The 19,914-nt window shown below is 37.0% G+C and overlaps 1 protein-coding gene across 3 annotated transcripts in view; it reads right to left on the reverse strand.

Annotated features, from left to right (window-relative positions):
• Positions 1-276: 276 nt before the first annotated feature.
• CDYL (chromodomain Y like) overlaps positions 277-19,914 on the reverse strand; it is a 105,741-nt gene continuing 86,103 nt past the window's right edge. For 2 of the 3 annotated variants that reach the window (XM_054516437.1, XM_036378594.2), the window contains 5 exons: positions 11,680-11,936; positions 10,910-11,082; positions 7,777-7,987; positions 3,263-3,406; positions 277-2,213 (listed from right to left, as the gene is read on the reverse strand). In XM_054516437.1, coding sequence (XP_054372412.1) covers positions 2,055-2,213; positions 3,263-3,406; positions 7,777-7,987; positions 10,910-11,082; positions 11,680-11,922 — 930 coding nt within the window. In that variant the 5' untranslated portion in view covers positions 11,923-11,936 and the 3' untranslated portion in view covers positions 277-2,054. Of the gene's footprint in view, positions 2,214-3,262; positions 3,407-6,844; positions 6,911-7,776; positions 7,988-10,909; positions 11,083-11,679; positions 11,937-19,914 lie in introns of those variants that run through there. The other variant, XM_054516435.1, reaches the window with a different exon arrangement.

Genomic DNA, 19,914 nt, shown 5'->3' on the forward strand with positions numbered 1-19,914 from the left:
TTTACTGAACATTAGTTTGAACTCTAATGAAATAATTAAAAGCAGAATGACTCCCTATGTCTTCTTTCTCCATCTACCTCCTGTTAGAGAAACTACTTACATAAAATTTACATCAATAAATTAATATTCAAATTTTAATTTGAAGGAAATTAAGAGCTTTTTAAACAACATAAAACAAGTATTAAAGCAAGCCTCTAAGTTACAAGATTTGTTTCAGCAACTTCAAAACTAGAATGGAAGTGTCTTTGAAAAAGACAACTCTGTGAGAGAACCACATTTAAAATGTGTTAAGAAATATTAGTTTTATTTAACCAGTTTTCACAGCTGAATATTTATTCTATAAAAACTTTACAGATTGTACAGTTTATATATAGTTCAAACTACTAGAACAAAGAAGTAGGTCCCACAGATGCAAAAATACTGTACCAATTCAAGGTAAAGGCAGATTTACACACTGTACAGCTCTCCACTGGGAAGGGGAGGTGGGTCAGTTCCAAGTAAAAAGTTCAAAACTGTACAAAAATAAGGTTTGATTTCATTTTCATTCTTCATAATACATTCAATAAGATTGCAAGCACAGATACCCAAGTAATAATAGATATCTGCAGTCAGGAATCAATAACCACTCCTGAAAGGAATGCAAAATAGGTCTATTTACACAGGGCACTCTTTTACACCATACTGCATATAGTGTATATTTCAAATAATAAAAAAGCATAGACAAAGAACATTAAACATCTAATATAAGGTAGTTTTTTTAAAGAGGTTTTTTTTTTTTTACTTAATAGTGTGCCAAAAGAATTAACTTATTAAATAATATATTCTAAGTGAACCTAAAATTTATGAACATAAAATGCATTTTTGGTGTAATACATCAATTAAACCAGCAAATAGGAAAAAAGAACCAAAAACAAAACCCAAACTGTATATAAAGTAGTATTTTCACCCAGCAACAGGAGCACTTATGTAGTTATTAAAAAACCAAAATAAACAAATAAAACCCCCCAAACAAACAAACAAACAACCCAGAGAGGCTTTTTAAAAACCCACAAAAACTAACTTATAACTTAGGATGTTCATATGTAAGATATTCAGTGATTCACTAATACTGCAAAACAAGCTTTTTTGTGTGGTTTTTTTTTTTGGTTTTTTTTTTTTTGTTTTTTTTGTTTTTTTTTTTTCCTTCCTTCCCCCTTCCATTTCCCTCTGGCTCTCCCTCATTCCCTTTCTCTAAGAGACAGTGGTTTCTTCATGCTGTCTGGGTAAGAATCAGACATACTCCTGCCCCTTCCTCCCACCCCTCCATACCTCCCCCCTCAAAAATAACAGAGTGTTTCCTTAGCATTAATCCTGAGCACACTCTCTTTTTGGGGATATGTAAGATTTAAGCATAATAGGGTTTATTTACCCCAAAGTTTCAGAATGTTCCATTACTTGAGGTATTTCAACCTTCTTCTGAGACAATACCTTTTCTCTAAGCTGACTCACTGGGCAGAGAAAGCAAGGGCTGGCTAATACCCGTTTCAATTCTGTATTCTCATGAAAAAGAAAAGCATTACTCCAGACTTCCCTGCCACACAGAAAATAATGCAACACCATTCACTTTTTAATTAATTCTCTATTTGATACAGTACTAGCCAAAGATAACAAAAACTAGAGCTTTTAAAGAGATGTTTGGTAGTGCACTCTATGATTTTTAACCTAGTGTGTGTGTGTGTGTGTCTACATACACACTCTCACACATATTACATTTATATCTCTCTATATATATATAAATATATATATATATATAAAAGACATATATAGATATATGCACACACATACACTTGTGTGTGTATACATCTGCGTGTAACAATCAGGGAGAAAGGAGTTTTGTTCAAATTTAAGAGATACAGTACTTTTAAACCCCTTGACAATAAAAGGGGAGGGGGGTGTGTGTCCACTCCTGTTCCCAAGCTGAGCAAGGGGTTAGTTTATATAAGGGTTTTTTAAATGGGCTTATTTTGCTTGCCCTGATGTCCAAGAAATACAATTCCAGTGTCACGGGCATCTCATCAGAATTCATCAATTCTGTTCTGCAGATATTTTAACATTGAGTCCATCCCTTGTGCTGAGCCCCAGATTTTCTTCAAAACTTCACACTCCTTTTCATTTGCTTGTTCCAAGTCCACCTTCATGATGTTCCGTACTAAAGCTTTGGATTCTTCAAGTACCTGGGCCAAAATGAAAAAAAAGGGGGAGTTGGGTGAGAAATGAGCACCCCAGGTGCTTCTATGGGCATATAACAGGTTTATGTGGACAAATGCTGGAGCTGATTATCAACTTAAGCTTATCAATTCATTACTATGACTGTAAGAAATGTTTCTCTTGTAAGAAATGCCATCTTCCTTGTGGCACCCCACAAAATTTCCTTTGCCTTATACCACCACAATTTAAAAGTGCACAGAAGTGTGAAAATAATGAAAATCATAAAATAACCATGAAAAATGTATATATATGGTTTTGTAACTTTTGTAAGGAAAGTGCAAGTCCATAGTAGTGAAGGCTAATCATAACATTTTTATCCTAAACTGCTCTAACAAGTGGCCAGATATTGATTTCTTGAGCACTTAAAAGACACTGAAAAAAATCTCATTTGTTTGGTCTGTTTAGAAAATTAATAATTTGCTTTTAAAATCCAAAATTTCTAATGCATAGAACAGTTAATTTGTACTGCATCTTTCGTTGTAAGAAGGTTAAAATTACCACTATTTGATGCCATCTTGTGCAACTGCCAGTAGCACATACAACCACTATGTTTTACTCATAAAACAAAGTCCAGCACAACCTCAAAGACTGTACTTATTTCCTTGGTAATTTAAATTAGAACTCGACCTAACTCAAGATTTCTGTGTTTCTGTGCAGATTTTAGGGCAACTGTTAATACTGTTGATTAGAGTAAGTTGGACTTCAGCAACTCTGTTAATACCAGATTACATTATAAAAATCCAATGCTGGTTAAGTTTATGTTCCTTATCAAGTGCCACAGTACACTGCAGTTAAGAAGAATCAGGTAGAAACTTTAAAAAGAATCCTAAAAAAAAACCCAAACCAAAAAGATACATAAACATTTGTCAAAAAACATTGCTGTATTATAATGCAGTCCTTGTTTCACGAGAAGACTTTTTTTTTCCCCCCAGGACAAGAAGATGCAGTCCAGTACTACTTAGATTAATTCTTATTCATCTAATCATAAAAATACAAGAAGATAAAGGAAACTTACAACTGAATTACATGTGACAAGTTCTTTAATTCGAACCATTACTTCCTGTGTGAATGTTCCTGGCCAGAACACTTGGGAGACGAGTCCTTTGGCACAAGCTTCCTGCGCCGTCAGCTTCCTTCCACTGAACAACATTTCATTGGCCTGAAGGGATAAAAAGTTACTTCTGGTATGAAATGTAATGAGACAAAACTCAAAGGAAAAATGTTCAAAACAAATAAGAAAAATGCCTGCACTGTTTGAAATAGTTTTATTACAGCTCTTCCAAGTTTTAATTAAAAAAAAGAAAAATACTGGCTTACAGCTGGCTGATCCGTGTTGTTGACCAGTACTAGGTCAGTAGTTATTGAAATGTGGATGTCTATGATTAATGGTTAAATGTGAAAATGTCTTTAGTCATTTCCTGGCTGTGAATATTTGTTAGCTCTGGCTTTCTTACAGTATTGCTCACTTGGTTATCTGTGTATGTGAGAATAGGTTATAATGCCTGGCAAATCTGTAAAACAGCAATAAACACATCAGCTTGCCCTTTATAATGATGTATTCCAATTTCTGACCAATTTCATTTCTTCAAGAGTCCAATACTGAAATGATAAATCCTTTAAGTATCTGATTATACTTAAAGGATTTATCTTATTAAAAACCCCCAGTATTTAAAAGATTTTGCACATGGTTGTATCCCAGCTGCAATAGAAGGACCAACCCCCATATCCGCCCTACTCCATTTTAGCACAATAGTAGTAGCTGGAATCTTCCTGCTCATCTGAACTCACCCCCTATTCAGCAACAACCAAACTGCCCTAACCCTATGCCTATGCCTGGGAGCCCTATCCAAACTATTTGCAGCCACATGCGCCCTTACCCAAAATGACATTAAAAAGATCATTGTCTTCTGCACTTCAAGCCAACTAGGGTTAATAATAGTTACAGTCGGACTAAACCTCCCCGAACGAGCCTTCCTTCACATCTCACAGAATCGAGTACTACCTTCTATGCAACAAGATGCTCTTTCTAGTTCTGTAAATGTTTTTGATTTGTAATTATCATGCACTTTACTATTTACCAATTTTCCCATTAAAGTTTTGTCCTACAGCGACTTTAATTCTAGCTTTAGTGAAGCTTTTTATACAGTTTGCAGTGACATTTACATAGAAACAGGCAGTGGAAATTAAAAAGTCAGAGTAATAGTCAACCTCAAAAAAAAAATCAGTTATTGTTTCATAATGATTTATTTCCACTGAACAATGTGACAAACCCATTAGTGGATTCTTGAAATATAGGAAATAAGGCTGTTCTAAAACACAAACCTGACAGATGTAACACTTCTGAGGGGAAAATACTGAGGTTTTTAATGTTTTCCAATAGTAGAACTTCTGGTAATTATTTCAGCAACTTTCAGTTAAGGATCTCAAATAATGAATTATTAACTTAAGAAATAAGTATTTATTTGCTATGCTACATGTTCCTAGTATTGCATTTTACACGTGAAGCAATTTGGAAACTCTGTAGTCTCTTATTTGTTCCTTTCTAATAAAATACAAAGTCTGGGCTCTACTGGCATTTAACTTCCTGACTGCCAGTCCATTAGGAATGCAAGAAAAAAACCCAGCCAGTTTCCTGGCATATTTTACCATCAGCACATCTCTCACAGTTACTATGGAAAGCTGTGATTCACATATATTAGTTGATAAAAACCCAAATCTCTTGCACTATGATAGAGTTCGATACCCTATAGTTCTACCTTCTGTGACCACAGTATCAAATATACATGTTTATTAACCATTCCTTCTCATTTTCCAGAATGTATGTGAATAATAATAGCCTGAAATACTAGATAAAAATCAGAGATGTACACATGGTTGTCTAAAAAAAGGAATGCTTTTTCCTGCACAGGTGGGGAAAAAATTAGTCTTCCAAAATAATTTAAAAACCACTTAACATTTCTATGAAAGATCAAAATGTGAAGTCAATCTAACTAATAGTTATGATAGGCGAGCATTTAAGCCAGGTGGTCAGGTCTACATATTCTTCACATGTATCTTTGCAAGGATAAAAACCAATGCTAGAAAGCCTTTTTTTCCCCCTAAAACTTAGTTGCAACTGCTGAGTTCCCCTGAACATGAAACACCCTAAGTAAGAATGGTGCAGCTATCTTACTTCTGCCAGCTGTATCACAGTATTAGCATAAAGTCTCACAAGAAATGAACATTCCCATTGATGTTCTCACTTGACAGGTTTTGAAGGGAAATCTCTTGCTCTGGCATCTTCACTTTTGATCTATACACAACATCTGCTGGAGACCAACTGCTAAACAAGCTTTAATCATAATCATGCCTTGTACCTGCTGTAAAAGTTAACTCACTTGGTGGTTACTTTCTAAGAAATATACTACAGCCATAGAAATGAATGTGACAAAAATATTTCACTAAGATTCTCATTAGCAACCTTCATTTTCTCCTTCCACAGAGGAACTTCACTTGGACCTCTGGACTCTCTTCCAGTGAGGACTTTGAGGTTCACCAGGGTCCTTTGGTGCAAGGCCACAGGCACCAGGGGCCATGGAGCAGCTCAGCTCTCTTGCACAACGATCAGGAGGCAGCTGGCCTCTGAGCCACCCCAGATCCTGGCTGTGACAGGGACTCCAGGCACTATGGAACTGTGTTTCCCTCCTGACTGACAGAAAAGCTAAGACATCCTGCCAAGTGTGCTGGGGCCTGGCAGGGAGACCCAGTGTGTGATGTGTGATCACACAGCTCCTGGCCTTCATATCTAGGACCTGACAACCAGAGCAAGAGCTCCATGGCAGATCCATAATAACATCTCCCCATACAGACATCACCTCAATGTATTACAGATTATTTTCAAAACTCAAAAGACAAGTTGAGGGACACTTCTAAAATTCTTGGTAATTCCAAGATGGTATCAGTTTTGAAGCCTAAGGTTTGGGCTTCAAATTTCCTGGAATAAACCCATGGTTGAAAACAAGGGAAAAAAAATCCCCATCCATGACAGACCTGCTCATCCACAGAAGGTGACTGACCCCACATGGAAGATATTTCCAGGAATCTTGCAATGGAACATTTTTACATAGCTGCAGCTAACAACATTGCATTTTAAGACTGACTTACAAGAGTTAGGGGTGGCGCTACTCCTGATGAATTGATATATTTGTAGAAAATGTTATGATGCATACAGAGGCCTTACTTTTTTGCTTTGTCTATTTTTTCCCCTGAATGTTTTGCATTTCACTCATAACATCTTCCTGCTGACCTCTCTCTCTCTCTCTTTTACAGACAAGAACATACTTCTGTATCTCCTATACGTATCTTCAAAAACATATCTTCTATATCTACATCAAAGTCTTCAGTATGGATTCTGAACATATTTCATGAAATGTACTGAGTAAAGTTCAGCTTTGTCCCATAGAGACACTACTTTGCTGCAGAGTGTCAATGATATTACAAAAACAGTGGATTTTTTTCCCTTTTTGCACTGATCATTTTGGAATTCTTACCACTGGAAGCTTTCAACTAAAATCTTTATATATAAGAATGAGAGCATTCACAAACACACATGAAAGAGTGCACTAGGGAAGAGCTTGTATTTTTTGTACAACTTCTAAAGAAATGAAAAGTAACAACCACAAGTCTTTAAAGGACGAGGATGTATGGAATGGATGGATGAATGGATGGATGGCCAAATAAAAAGGGAAAGGAACAATCAGTAATTTGAAACATGCTAAGATATTAAAGATACTCTTATAACTGTTAATCTATTTCAGTTACCTTTTCTGTTCTCTTCTAATAACTAAATCCAAATATGACACAATTAGCTATTAGATCTTTTAGAACTGGTGTTTTAATATATATTTTTTAAATCAATAAATACCTACAGGGAAGAAATGGCTTTTATAACAAACAGTGATTTTGGAAAACAGGTGTAGCCACAAGCACTTGTTTCTTACTGGCCAAACTGGAATAGGACATAGGTCTCAGTTTTCAAAGAACACAGTGCAAAAGAACACTAAGCAACATGAAAATAACATAGGTTGGAGATACTTAAGTAGCTTTTTGTTAGGGGTGCGTGGAAGCTGAAATAGTTATTTTGCATAGTGGCATAAGACTGCTCCTGGCTGGTGTCACAGTGCTCTGCTGTGCAGTGACACCAAGTGCCACACTGGTGCTGTGCTGAATGCGAGACACCTGTGGCTGGTCCCCACGAGGCAGCAGCAGGGGAGGTGTGTCTGGGTACACAGGACATGATCCTTCTGACACCATCAGGGTCAAAGGGGGGATTAAATCCCGTGCCTGCTTTCTGTTTCATGCATGCAGGTGAAGAGTAAGTTGTAAGAGCATGGAGCAGAAAAGCTATAAAGGGTGGCTTCTCATGAAAGGTTTTCATGAGAGAAAGAAAAAAATTAAGAAAAAGGAAGGCAAAAAGTCTTGAAATCACACTGGATAAATTATCCCAACTGAATTGTGAAGCTGTCAGCCCCTACCCTGCAAGCTACTTACAGAAGCCAGGCCCATAATCCGAGGGAATGTAAGGGATGAACATCCATCTGGACTTTGTCCAAAAGTAGTGTATGGTGTCTGAAACCAGGCCTTCTCGTTGGCCCAGACCACGTCACACAGAGGCAATATAGATGCTCCAAGTCCAATGGCTGGGCCATTTACTGCTACAATGATAGGCTTCTTAAACTGAATAAAAGTATTCACAAAATTCCTGAAGAGAAACAGAAACACGCGCTCACTACATATATTGAGAGTGTAAAATATAACAGCCCTTGAAAACTGCATAATAATTCATCTTCACAATAACATCACTTTCAAACCCAACCTGACAACCTTCCACAATGAGGTGGTTATTTGGTGGATGAGGGGAGAGAGGTGGATATTGTCTCTGCAGAGCTCAGAGTGAGGATTTCAGCACTGTCTCACATAAGAGTTTCAGAGTCACGCTGTTGATGTATGAGCTGGATGAGCAGACAGTGAGGTGGACTGGAAAACGTGGGAATGGCTGGCCCAGAGGGTGGTGACTCATGGCACAGGCCAGTGATTTAATTGTTGCACCCCATGGCGTCAGTGATGGGTCCAGCACTGTTCAACAGCTTTGCTGATGATTTGGTTGATGGGGAAGAGCTTATCCTGAGTGAGTTTGCTCAGGATACAAAACCAGGCTGATACACCAGAGGATTGTGCTGCCATCCAGAGGGACCTTGACTGGCTGGAGAAATGAGCTGACAGGAACCTCCTAAAGCTAAACAAGGGAAGTGCAAAGCATTGTGCCCAGGGAGGAACAACCCCAGGCATCAATGTATGCTGGAAGACAAGCTGGAAAGCAGCTTGGCAGAAATTGAGCTAGGGTTCCCAGTGGATACCAAGTTGAACTTGAGCCAGCAGTGTGCCAGTGCTATCCTGCACTGCTTTAGGAGCAGTGTTGTGTGGAGTGTGCAGGAGTTGATCCTGCCCCCCTGCTCAGCTCCAGTGTTATTATGGTCTCCTCAGTGAAAGGGAGACTCCAAGGTGATCTAGCAAAGGGGCATCAAGGTGACTCAGGGGCTCAGTGAGCTGGGCATGCTCAGGCTGGAAAAGAGAAGGCTCAGGGGATGTCATCAAAGTGTAAAAAAGTACCTTAAAGGGGATGCAAAGACAGACCCAGGCTCTTTTCAGTGGTGCCCATTGAGGCAGTGGGCACAAACTGAAACATGGGAGGTTCCCTCTGAACAGCAGGAAAGGCAGCCAACAAAGTCATGGACTCACAGTCTTGGGAGATTTAAAAAAGAACCGCAGGAAATGGTCCTGGCCAACCTGCTCTAGGTGACCTTGTTTGAACAGGTTGAACAAGATGACCTGCAAATGTCCCTTCCAACCTCAACCATTTTCTGGTTCTGTAAAAGCCTACCATCGCTCCCAGCCCAACCCATCATAGTAGTTGGGCAGGTGCAGATTTAACACCCCTCTACAAGCATCAGCTGATACAGCACTTTGGTACATCCATGTGTCCCACTGCTCCCAGATAAGGCTGCAGCCTTTCCACACCTCTGGGTGGCACAGCCCTGCTTGGTCCTCACTGCATTTATGTATGGCATCAGTGTAAGGTATTTACCCTGTGTTTTTAAGTGACAGTAATAAGGTAAAAATGAAGATGGCCAGAGCATTATTGGTCTTCCTTGAGGAGCTCTTAACAAATAAATCTGCTTTTTAAAACGATAAACATTAATAGTAGAGCTCTATTATCCCATATCACACATCTGTAAACGTCCCCATCTCCCTTCTTTTAGTCAGTAATAATGCTCTGGTACTACACTATTAGGTGGCATATGCATATTCTCATCCTCATTGACAACAAAAAATGACAATTCATTCCAGTACCCACAAAATATGGATGCTTCTCTGTTCTCAAACAGTAATGCCTCCAAAAGCTTCTTAGGAAAAACCAGTCACGTGTGTATGAATACATACACATGTAATTTTAAAGTTTGCTCCCTATCTGTTACGAATTTTTGGATTTCTGCATAACAGAACAATTTTACTATATTCCATTTAACACTAAAGGTTATCACACTCCTCCTTAACTCATTCTAGTGAACTGAAATAGCTAAATGCAAAAAACACAAATCTAAACCTAGAACCATCTCATGCATCATACAAACATCCCATCCAGACACTTAAGATAATTTTAATCGTGTCTGAATATCCCAGAGAGGACCATTTCTAGAATATACATGAAAAATGCCTTATTTGAAAGGGAGGGTACGTGTTCCTAAGTCTTTTAAGTCATCTTCTTCATATTATTAACAATGAACATTAGGTGACAAAACTGGTTTCTGGAAGGGCCCAAATAAAAATAGTGATAGAAGCTCAGTGCTAAGAGCTTCTGGCCATGTCTGAAGTCACTGCATAAGCAATTTTTACATGAAATGACTTAAGAATTCCCTTTGATAAAAATAACTATAATCATCTTCATGAACCAACTGTGCTTCCAATGAAACAGGCTTTACATGTCCATGGCCTTTTTTTAGAAACATGACCATTGATAACAATAACGGAAGAAGGGCTCTGAAAGAATATAGATACTCTGGAAGAATGCAAGAGACCATGATGTCAAAACCAGTGCTCAAATGTACTTGTTTGTATTGTTAAAATGTGTCTCCAAGATCTATACTTTTTTCCATATATTTTCTTCTACTTGGTAATAGTTCAGATCAATTTGTTTAAATACTAGGTTTGGTACCTGGCACTGGGATGATGATCACCACTATTAATCTACTCCTCTAAAATATCCATCATTCCACTTCTCTGAATGTACTATATCAATTTACTCATTCAATACATGTCTTGAATTTTGGTGTATTAAATTTGTTTTCTGGAAACCCTAAGGCTATTGAAGTATTTTAATATTGGTTTTAACTGGAGGAGTATTGCAATACTCCCAGTTTTCACAGTTAAAATTTAAAATTAAAAATGCATGAAATGACAACCCAAATAGAAAAGGACAAGAAGCATAAAGAAGTGCTGCGCTCTATAATGTAACAGGTGAATGCCTGAGATATTTTTGAATAAGAGGCTTCTGAAATAAAGATAGAACAAGCTAGGCCATATGATGAACAATACCCATCAGATGACTGAAGATAACCATACATACCTAATAGCTTCTGCCATCTTAGTGCTTTCCTTTTTTCTATCATCCGTTAAACGTCGTATAAAATAAATAAAATCAAGACCACAGCAGAAAATGCTACCAACTGCACTGAACAGCACAAGTTTACTGTCATCTGCAGCTGCTGTGTTCAGTGCACTTTGGACTTCCTTCATTACCTGGAAAATAAAAATTTCATAAGAATCATTTTAATCCATCATTACAAAGGAGCATGTTGTTCTCTTCCCTTCCTCCCCCTATGAGACCCTTCAACATCTTTAATTTTTCCTTAGGATCCACTCAACCATCTTATTAGAAAAGTTAACTTCCTTCATTATCCAAAAAAAGGAAGTTAATGTATTAGAAGCTTTGCATTTCAAAAATGTAATTAGACAAAGATAATTAAATCATTAAGGAAAGATCTATTAGGTGTTACCTGTAACTAAAGCACTCATTCAGCGTTTCTGTAATTTGGACAGCAGATGGCATATGCAACCAGTACAGAAAAAAAAAAGAACCTTAATTGAGGCTAAAGGTTTTTTCAAGTTGCACTTTGTAAATCACTGCACATCTCATAAAAGACAGTACACATCAACATGGTCAGGTAACAGAATTTTTAAATGCAAGTGAGTTACACATAGAGTCAACTGTACATATAACATCTTGCAAGTAAGAACCTGTATCGTGTTCTGTGTACATTTGTGCCTGAATAACAAGCAGAAAAAAGGCAAGGACTTCAAATTCCCATCCCCTCCCAAAATCAGAATTGTTCTGACCTCTGGATTTAATGAATTATTTTCTGACGATTTTGTTGATAGCAAAATGTGTGTGAATCCATCTTGTTTCCTGACAACAATGTCTCTGTACCGGTACGCGCTCTCCGTTTGTCTCACGCTGAAACGTAGCCTTTTATCAAAGGGCTGATCTCTCCTGTCATCAATAAACCTTCGCTTGCTGACTGTCACTCCTGTTACAGATGTCTGGATGTTGGTTGTACCATTGGCTGCTAATGCTTCCATAAAGGTGGGTGTACCTGGACAGAGTTTAAACAAGTACAATTACATTTGAATAGCTCACCCATCTCAAAACCCCTATTAGCATGAAAACATGCTCATATTAAGACCACACAGTAAATATGAAACTCAGTCTCCTAGAAATTATTGAAAGAGACACTGTGAACAGAGCAAAATTGAAATGACAAAGGGATTCAAGAAATTAATTTTACCATTTTGAGAATATACAATTAGAATAAGTCAAACAGACCAATTTACATACACTTATTTTTGGAAGGGGAGAAATGTGTACTTAACCTCATACCAATCCACTTCAGTAGGTTAATGGTCTGCTTTCTCCCTTTCCAACATTTTAAAGTCATTTAACAGCATCAAAATTGTTAAGAGAAAGCAAAAGCCTTTTGTTTCAATCAGAAGTTATTATAAAGAAAAAGACACTTAGAATAAACCAAATAAAGAATGCGATTGACAAGATCATAAAAAGCAGAATAGTTTTAAAAGAAAAATGGAAATGAAGAAATGCAGACTATACTTCTTTGAGAGGAGCACAAGACCCATGAAGTGATGGATATTTTAATGGATTAATAGACAATGAGATCTTTCTCATCTTTTAAACATTTTTTGCTACTGGAATTGGCGAATAGACAATTAAGTTTTGCTGGTCTTGTTCGCAATCCCTTACACAGAGGGAGTTTGAAGGCATGCAAGTAAACAGGCCATTCCTCATGTCACAGAAGGGACAGGTTTTTCTGCAGTGACCATTAGAAACAAAATACCAAATAATTACCATTCATTAGAGAAAATAAGAGAACATTGGATCTATAATGCCTCTGTATGTTTGGGTCTCCATGCAAAATATCCCCCAAATTTGTCATACTAAAGTAATAGAGTGTGCATAGGACAGGGGGGTTAAAAATATTGGGAAAGTGTGTTAGAGTCCAAAACAGTAAAGTTTTGAAAGACTTTTCCTGAGAACTGAGCTCTGAGACTAAAATGTTTTGGAAAGCCACTGCCCTTATCTCACTAACAGGTACTTCAGAACATCATGCATATGATGTCTTAAGAAGTAGAGTTAAACTGTGTAGAAGTAAATTATTAATTAAATGTTATTGTAATTTGTCATTATCTTTCTGAATAAGTTATATTTTTAAATTAAATTATTTCAAATTTTGTTTTAACTACAGCATACTTCAAACACTTGTGCATCCAATGAAGACATTAAAGAGGCTCACTTAAGTAACTGGAATGTCCAATATCTTGATAATTCCACTGTATTCAAGTGCTGCTTACCTTGACTCGTATGAAGTATGAGCAAGATAATAAGAGACTAAATTTAATTAAAAATTAGAACATTATACATTTTCCTACTTATATTGCAGAAATTGTCTCTAGATATGAATGAAGTTTTTATATAAAATATTTTAAATAAATATTTCATTATAAATACTTTATGATTAATTAGGCAAGTTGTCTGTTTAAGGATACATACAATAATAAGATTTTATTCTATTTTTTAAGGTCTTTCTTGTTGTATTAGTGATTTACTCCTCTTACCATCTCACTTTTTGTGAAGAAGTTAAAGACAATTCAGAATTTTTTAGTTGTTTAAAGTGAAGAGTAAGAAACTGGATTCAGTTTGAGATCAGTTTCAGAGACAGAGATGAACAAAATGAAATGGAAGATTAGTATTTTGTATTGACAAAAAAATTTCACATTTGTTCCGAAATTTTCCATGGCTTATAAAATTCCTTTTGATTTCATTTCAGCAGAATAAATAAATATTTGGTGCATACTAAATATGAATTTGATGAGAAAGGCTTTCAACTTTTTTTGAAACCATACTATGGCAATTACATTCCTTTAAAATAATTCTCTTGAAAGGGAATTTGCAGGAACACCAATGTTGCCCCATATTTCATTAGGAACACAAGACGAAATGGTATCACTGGCTTGTTTTCCATAGGAAATGTAAATTAAAACAACTGAAATAACTTATGATTTTTAAATCCTGATCAAAGTTTTTTAAGTCTTTTGTCCTAGCCATAGTGAAAACCATGGAGAATTGGGAGAGCAGGACAGACTAGACTAAGCCAAAACAAGAAGCCAGTAAACTTGTGCAAGACCTTTGAGCCTGTATTTTCTCACGACTCATTCTTCCAAAGATATACTCAAATACCAGAAAATTCTTTTGAGATGCAAGAGACAATGATTATATACTTTGAGAGACAAAACTTCTGGGAAGAAAGATCAAGATGTAAACACCACAGGCCAATTTTCATGCTTATTGAACTGGCAAGAGACCTCCTAATTTTTTATATAAACCCTGTCTACACTTATCAATAGTTGGAGTTTCAAACCACAAGCAAGGGACAGCTGCAATTCTGGAAGAGGAAGAAGTCTCCTCTTTCCAATCATGTAAACACACTTCCAGGATACTTGGACTGGAATAAAAAAATCTGTCAGCTTTAGAAACCATAATTCTGCACAGGGAGACTCAGCCAGCCAGTACATACCAGAATATGGCACAGAAAGGTTTAACACATATTTGTTAATGCTTGTCATTACCGATGGAAGTTTGGGACCCTTTATACCTGACAGCACAGGGGGCTCTCTCTCTTGGTGTTTGGTCCTTGGAAGCAAAGGGACAACTCAGAGAGCATAAAGCAGTATTTCATTTTTTAAGTACATAGGCAAAGGTGGTTTTACTGCTCAGTCTTGAACACATGGTACAGCAAACAGGGATGAAAATAAAGTTCAACTGAGAATTAATTGTATTGCCAGAGATTTCCTTACATGAAAACTTTATGTTAAGGTGACTTATCTTCAGGATAATTACAGCTGTATTTTAGTATTTTAAAACAGAGTTTTGTAACAAACCAAAAGCAGTTCTGCATTTTAAGACGATAATAGAGATAGCATAACAAAGATAAAACCCTACGGCCCTCTCCTTTCAAACTGAGCTTCAAAAAATAAGTAAGGACTTGGAAAAAAAGGCAGTTTACCCTGGATATTGTCAACTAATGAAGAACTGTTTGCTTAAAGTGCAAACAAACAGCTTATAGTTATATAAAAACCTTTCCACCTGCAGATTGTTAACAATGTGATCTCAGAGCTGAAGACAGTAGTACTACTGGACAAAGCCAAAGCTTCACTATACAGATGCAAAAGGAAATTAAGGAATACTTTGTTCTGCAGCTGTTGACCAAAACCTGGTAACAGACAGCAATTTCAGGCAACTGCCCTTGGAGGGAAAAAAACTAAAGCTATGAGCAACAGATAAGAAAAGAACTAGTCTTATCCAAAGGAAGACAGACACAAAATACCAGTTTTGGGAAAGGGGCAGAACAAAGGTGGTTTTGTTAAAAACACAAGTTACGCTCACTTTACAACAAAGCAAAATTAAAATCCCAAGCACCTCTCTAAGATATTCATGCCTCACTACTACTGAGAAGTTCAGTTTAGCTTACATATCAAACCTTGAATACAAATACTCCCCTCCCTGCAACAATATTGGGGATACATCCAAAGAGATGGTCTAAAACCAGCAAAGCTTCTTTTGCACACTTCCTTTTGGGTACATATGTGTTGGTTCTCTTAATTCAAGGTTTGACTGACAGAGTATGCTGTCTCTGAAAGCTTAGCACAGATGCCTAAGGAACAAGCACAAGAACATGAGAGGTGTGAACAATACTGTCTGAGTATTTTCTTTAACTCCAGCCACCAGAAACTCAGCAATTACTAAATTTGCATGCCCAGAATCATAGGCTGCACCAAACCCCATGTATTTAAATTAATCTTCTCCACGGGATTGTCCAATTTATTTTTGAAGCCACTATGGGTTTGTCTTCCAAAGTATCTCTTGGTAGCAAGGTCTGGAACATACATGTTAAGTTTCTTCATTCCTTTCATCAGAACCCTTCTCCAGATTGACTAGCCCCAGTCTTACTTCCCTTTTCTTCTTCCAGAAGCCAGTCCAAGCCTGCCATTCTTCTCCATGCTTCTTCCTCTTCTATTAACTCTTGGAACAGGGCCCAAAATGGGACACAATATTCAATATGGGGTTTGTTTTTTTTTATAAACTACCACCAAACAGATGCTTGCAGAAAACTATCCAAAACAAACCCAATGTCATTTCCCTGAGCAGCAACACATAGCCAGGAACCAGGGAACCAGACACCGTTTTATGTTTTGCTATAGGCACAGTTTGGTATGTAAGCCTGTTTTGTCCCCTCCTCAATGCCTGGCATTCATCTGCACTGAAAGTCAGCTCTCATTTTACTCATGAAATCACTCAGTATTTTCAGAGAAGCCTGATGTGTTCACAAGGAGCTTTTGGAACTCCTATGTCTTTCCTGTACCCTCCTGGCACCACTTATGTCCTTTCCTACACTAAGTGATGAAGGGGTTAATGAGAAGCGTTCCACTTGAATAAGCAAATGAACAAACACCACCAGCAGCAATGTCTTAAAGTGTTAACTGCAGAAATAAAACTGCAACTATCACTAATTACAGCTCAAGTACCAGACAGGGAACAATATGATCTGGAAAACTGATTAGTAAAAACAACTTGAATTTTCAATGAAAAAAGAAATTAAAATCTGGTGCTAGAAGTAAGTTACATTTTTTTCCTTAAATTCTTTCTGTACTTTTACTTCTTCATTGTACCCTGTATGTATAATTCACAAGAGTTCAAAATTAGTTGTCCAGTGCAGGTCGCCTCACATTTAATTTTTTGCCTACAAACAGAGGTGTTTTGTTACATGTTCATATGTATTAGCAGTCTCTAACTGTAAACACTGTTAAGCTTTTCCAGTCTTAACTCTGTACTACATCAAATATTTCACAGGAGACAGGAATTCCAGACAGCAATACCACAATGCAAACATAATACAGAAGAGCTTCCAGTATTTTTTCCACTTCTTCAGTGATTACACAGAAAACATCTTAGAATTGTAGTGTATTAGCACAGACTAGAGAAACTAAAAATGAGGATTCTAAACCTCCTATGTATGTGCTTATTTTTTGTCTGAGTATGCATATTAATAGCATTTACAATTTTGAATCAAACAAAAGTTCCACTTTGAAATGTCACAATAAGTATTTGCAAGAAAAAGAAGTCTCAATTTATTATACATTTCACCTAAAATGCTGATTTGCTCTGTGTTTCTGAAAGAGCGTTCAAAATGTGCTGGTCACTTATGTAAGAAAGATGCAACTTCAGTTAATTCCTTCCAGAACACGGTGTTCCCTTGATACAGAGCCCAAACCAACCAGCAGTAAGTTGTGCACACCCCAGCATCAGAACAGGCATCCCCAAAGATGCCCTGGAGGAGAGGGGGTGGGAAAAGGACAATATTCCTTCAAATCATAGGCTCATAATGACTGCAATACCGTGCTGCTGATACCCTCATCAAAACCCTTACTGTGGGGAGGGAGTGTTTGTGCCCTGCAACACTCTCCTTGCTAAATGAAGTGAACCACTTCTGATTCTGTTTCAAGGAAATAGGTACACAGGCAACCAGTAGATGTTCTTCAGCCATCTTCTGTTGTTTTTGGAAATATGCCACATTTCAGTACAAGGACTACAGGTTTTAAGAAGAGATTAACTGTTTTGATTATGATAGAACTTGGTGGAACAACAGCAACAGGAAACTACAACTCAGCAGCAAGCAGTCATGCAGTGGCTGGCATGCTTGATTGTTAATGTCTACCTTCGACTCCTAAAAAGTTCTTTTCTCCTGCTGTTTAGTTACAACTCTTTTCCATATATTTTGTATAGGTATTAATTGTAAACGTAACTTGGAAACACTGCTCCTATTAAACCTGTATTTCTTACAGGACACTGCTGTTGTGGACAAAATTAATATGAGAAGAGAATAACACACATGTGGCCCAGTAATATTTCTCTACTCAACTTTTGAAGTTTTTCTATCTTAGACTAGCTTTTAATCCTGGTTGCCATGTCACATTTAGAGTAATATTGTCTACAACAGCCTTTTCCCCCCTTGTGTAGATATTTTTCTGTGTTTCTTAGATTACTCAGAGCATCAAATATATTTATATGTTATTTTAATATTGTTAGGAATAGGGCAGCATTACTGGTCATATTGGACTCTAGTAGGTTATAGACTATAAATTATTTTTGGTTTTGGATGTCTTTCCTTTTCAGAACATAAACATCCATGTGAAGATAAACTCGTAATGCCAACCAAAAATGCAACTAATCAGAACATAAAATTGTATTACTGGAAGTGGGCAACCAATACAAGAGAAAATGGCATTTCTTCACCCTTGAGTTAAATAGGTTTACATTAGCCTGACTGCTTTATATTGTATAAGTGGAAATGATAATTTAAAAAAATTACATATGTTAAAAGATGGAAACAACAAAATACTAGACCTAAGATTTGCTAACACCATGCTCACAAAAGCAACAAGGATAACATTAATAATAGATAAATTGGCAACGTATCTTTTACGGAGTATGCTTAAGTTTTACTGTCTTTGAAGAGGAACTGTGCATTTTTATGCAAAATGTATTAAGTAAACTTTCCAGTCTCACAGTGGAAAGAAAATGTTCCACTCCTAACAACTCCAAAATGTTTTCTAAATACATCTCCATTCTTATTATTTCACCAAAATTAGAAAAACAAACACTCCTCAGGTAGCAAAATCTTCTTCTCCTTTATCATGGATCAAGATAAATTAGAACTGTTCTCCTTTCCCCTCCCACTGCATTTTTAGTCTGTTTTTGGAGTGATTTGTCTTCCACTGAATCTATAGTCAAGATGCTATTGACAAATAGAAAACAGTACATGACTGTTCTCACCATTTTAGATGGCTGTAAGGAAAAAATATAGATAAAAATTCCTAAGTGCCTCCAGTATTACTCCAGTAAAGAAATCCCAGCCATATTTCACAGTAGCATGCACTAAAGTATTTGATGTGGGAAGCAAAGAGTTAGTTTCATTTCTTTTTTTCATGAGTAAGTCAAATCAGAAAAACCTTTCCCAGGTTACAGACTCCTTTTTGAGATATTTTAATACTGGGAACATTTCATAAGGGAAAACTCTCCTATCTTGGTATTTTTGGAGCTGTGGGTTATGATACCACAGCATTCATTCAAAATGCTCTAAAATTTGAGAGTTAAGCAAGGACATCTCTTGGGGCTCATCTACAGAGGGAAGCTATTGCAAAATAGGCTAAGGTTTAAACTTGAAGTATACCCAGCTATTTCATACTAACTCCTCCTAAGGTGAAGACATTCTATATTAAGAGCACTTCACTGCAATTTAATCCAGTCCCCTGAGTGATGTGAAAATGGCTCTCTTTCTGTAGGATATCAGTGTCCCAATGTAAGGCTTCTCTAAAACACATACTGGCAAAAGACATCCCAGTAGTTTCACTTATAGACACAAACATATACATGCCATAGTACACATTATATAATGCTTGTAAGGACATTAAAACATTCTAAAACACCTTAGCTAGATTATGAATGAAATTTAAATAGATGGCTATAATACTTTACTGGCAGAACACTTACATTAACCTTCTTTTCAAAAACTAATGTGAATACTAATTGAGAGGTTCATACTTATCACATAGACCACCAGGCTTTCAACACTAGACTTTGCAAGAACTCCACTCACAACTGTGCCAAAAACCATTTGGCATTTCAATGCAGAAAAGTAGTAAACAGGGAAGACTCAGGACTTCAACAGGTTCAAGACACTGATGTGCATGTGTTAAACTTTCCAGGGAACCCCAAGATCAGAGTGCTGGAGTGAGCATCCCTGCTGGAAAAAGGCACCTCTATTTTTATGTATCTACCTCAAAAAGGTACATGCATTTTTCCAGCCATTATCTGATGTCTGCTATTCATAGAAGCTGTCTCGACCTCCCGTGGGATATTCAAAAAGAGGCTCATTAAGAGGTGGCAAATGCACCTGAAGCCATCTTCCAGTACACCAAGGGCACACAGCTGTGTGCCCTAAC

This window comes from Molothrus ater, chromosome 1 (assembly GCF_012460135.2).
Source record: "Molothrus ater isolate BHLD 08-10-18 breed brown headed cowbird chromosome 1, BPBGC_Mater_1.1, whole genome shotgun sequence".
In the NCBI taxonomy this organism is placed as follows: Eukaryota; Metazoa; Chordata; class Aves; order Passeriformes; family Icteridae; genus Molothrus; species Molothrus ater.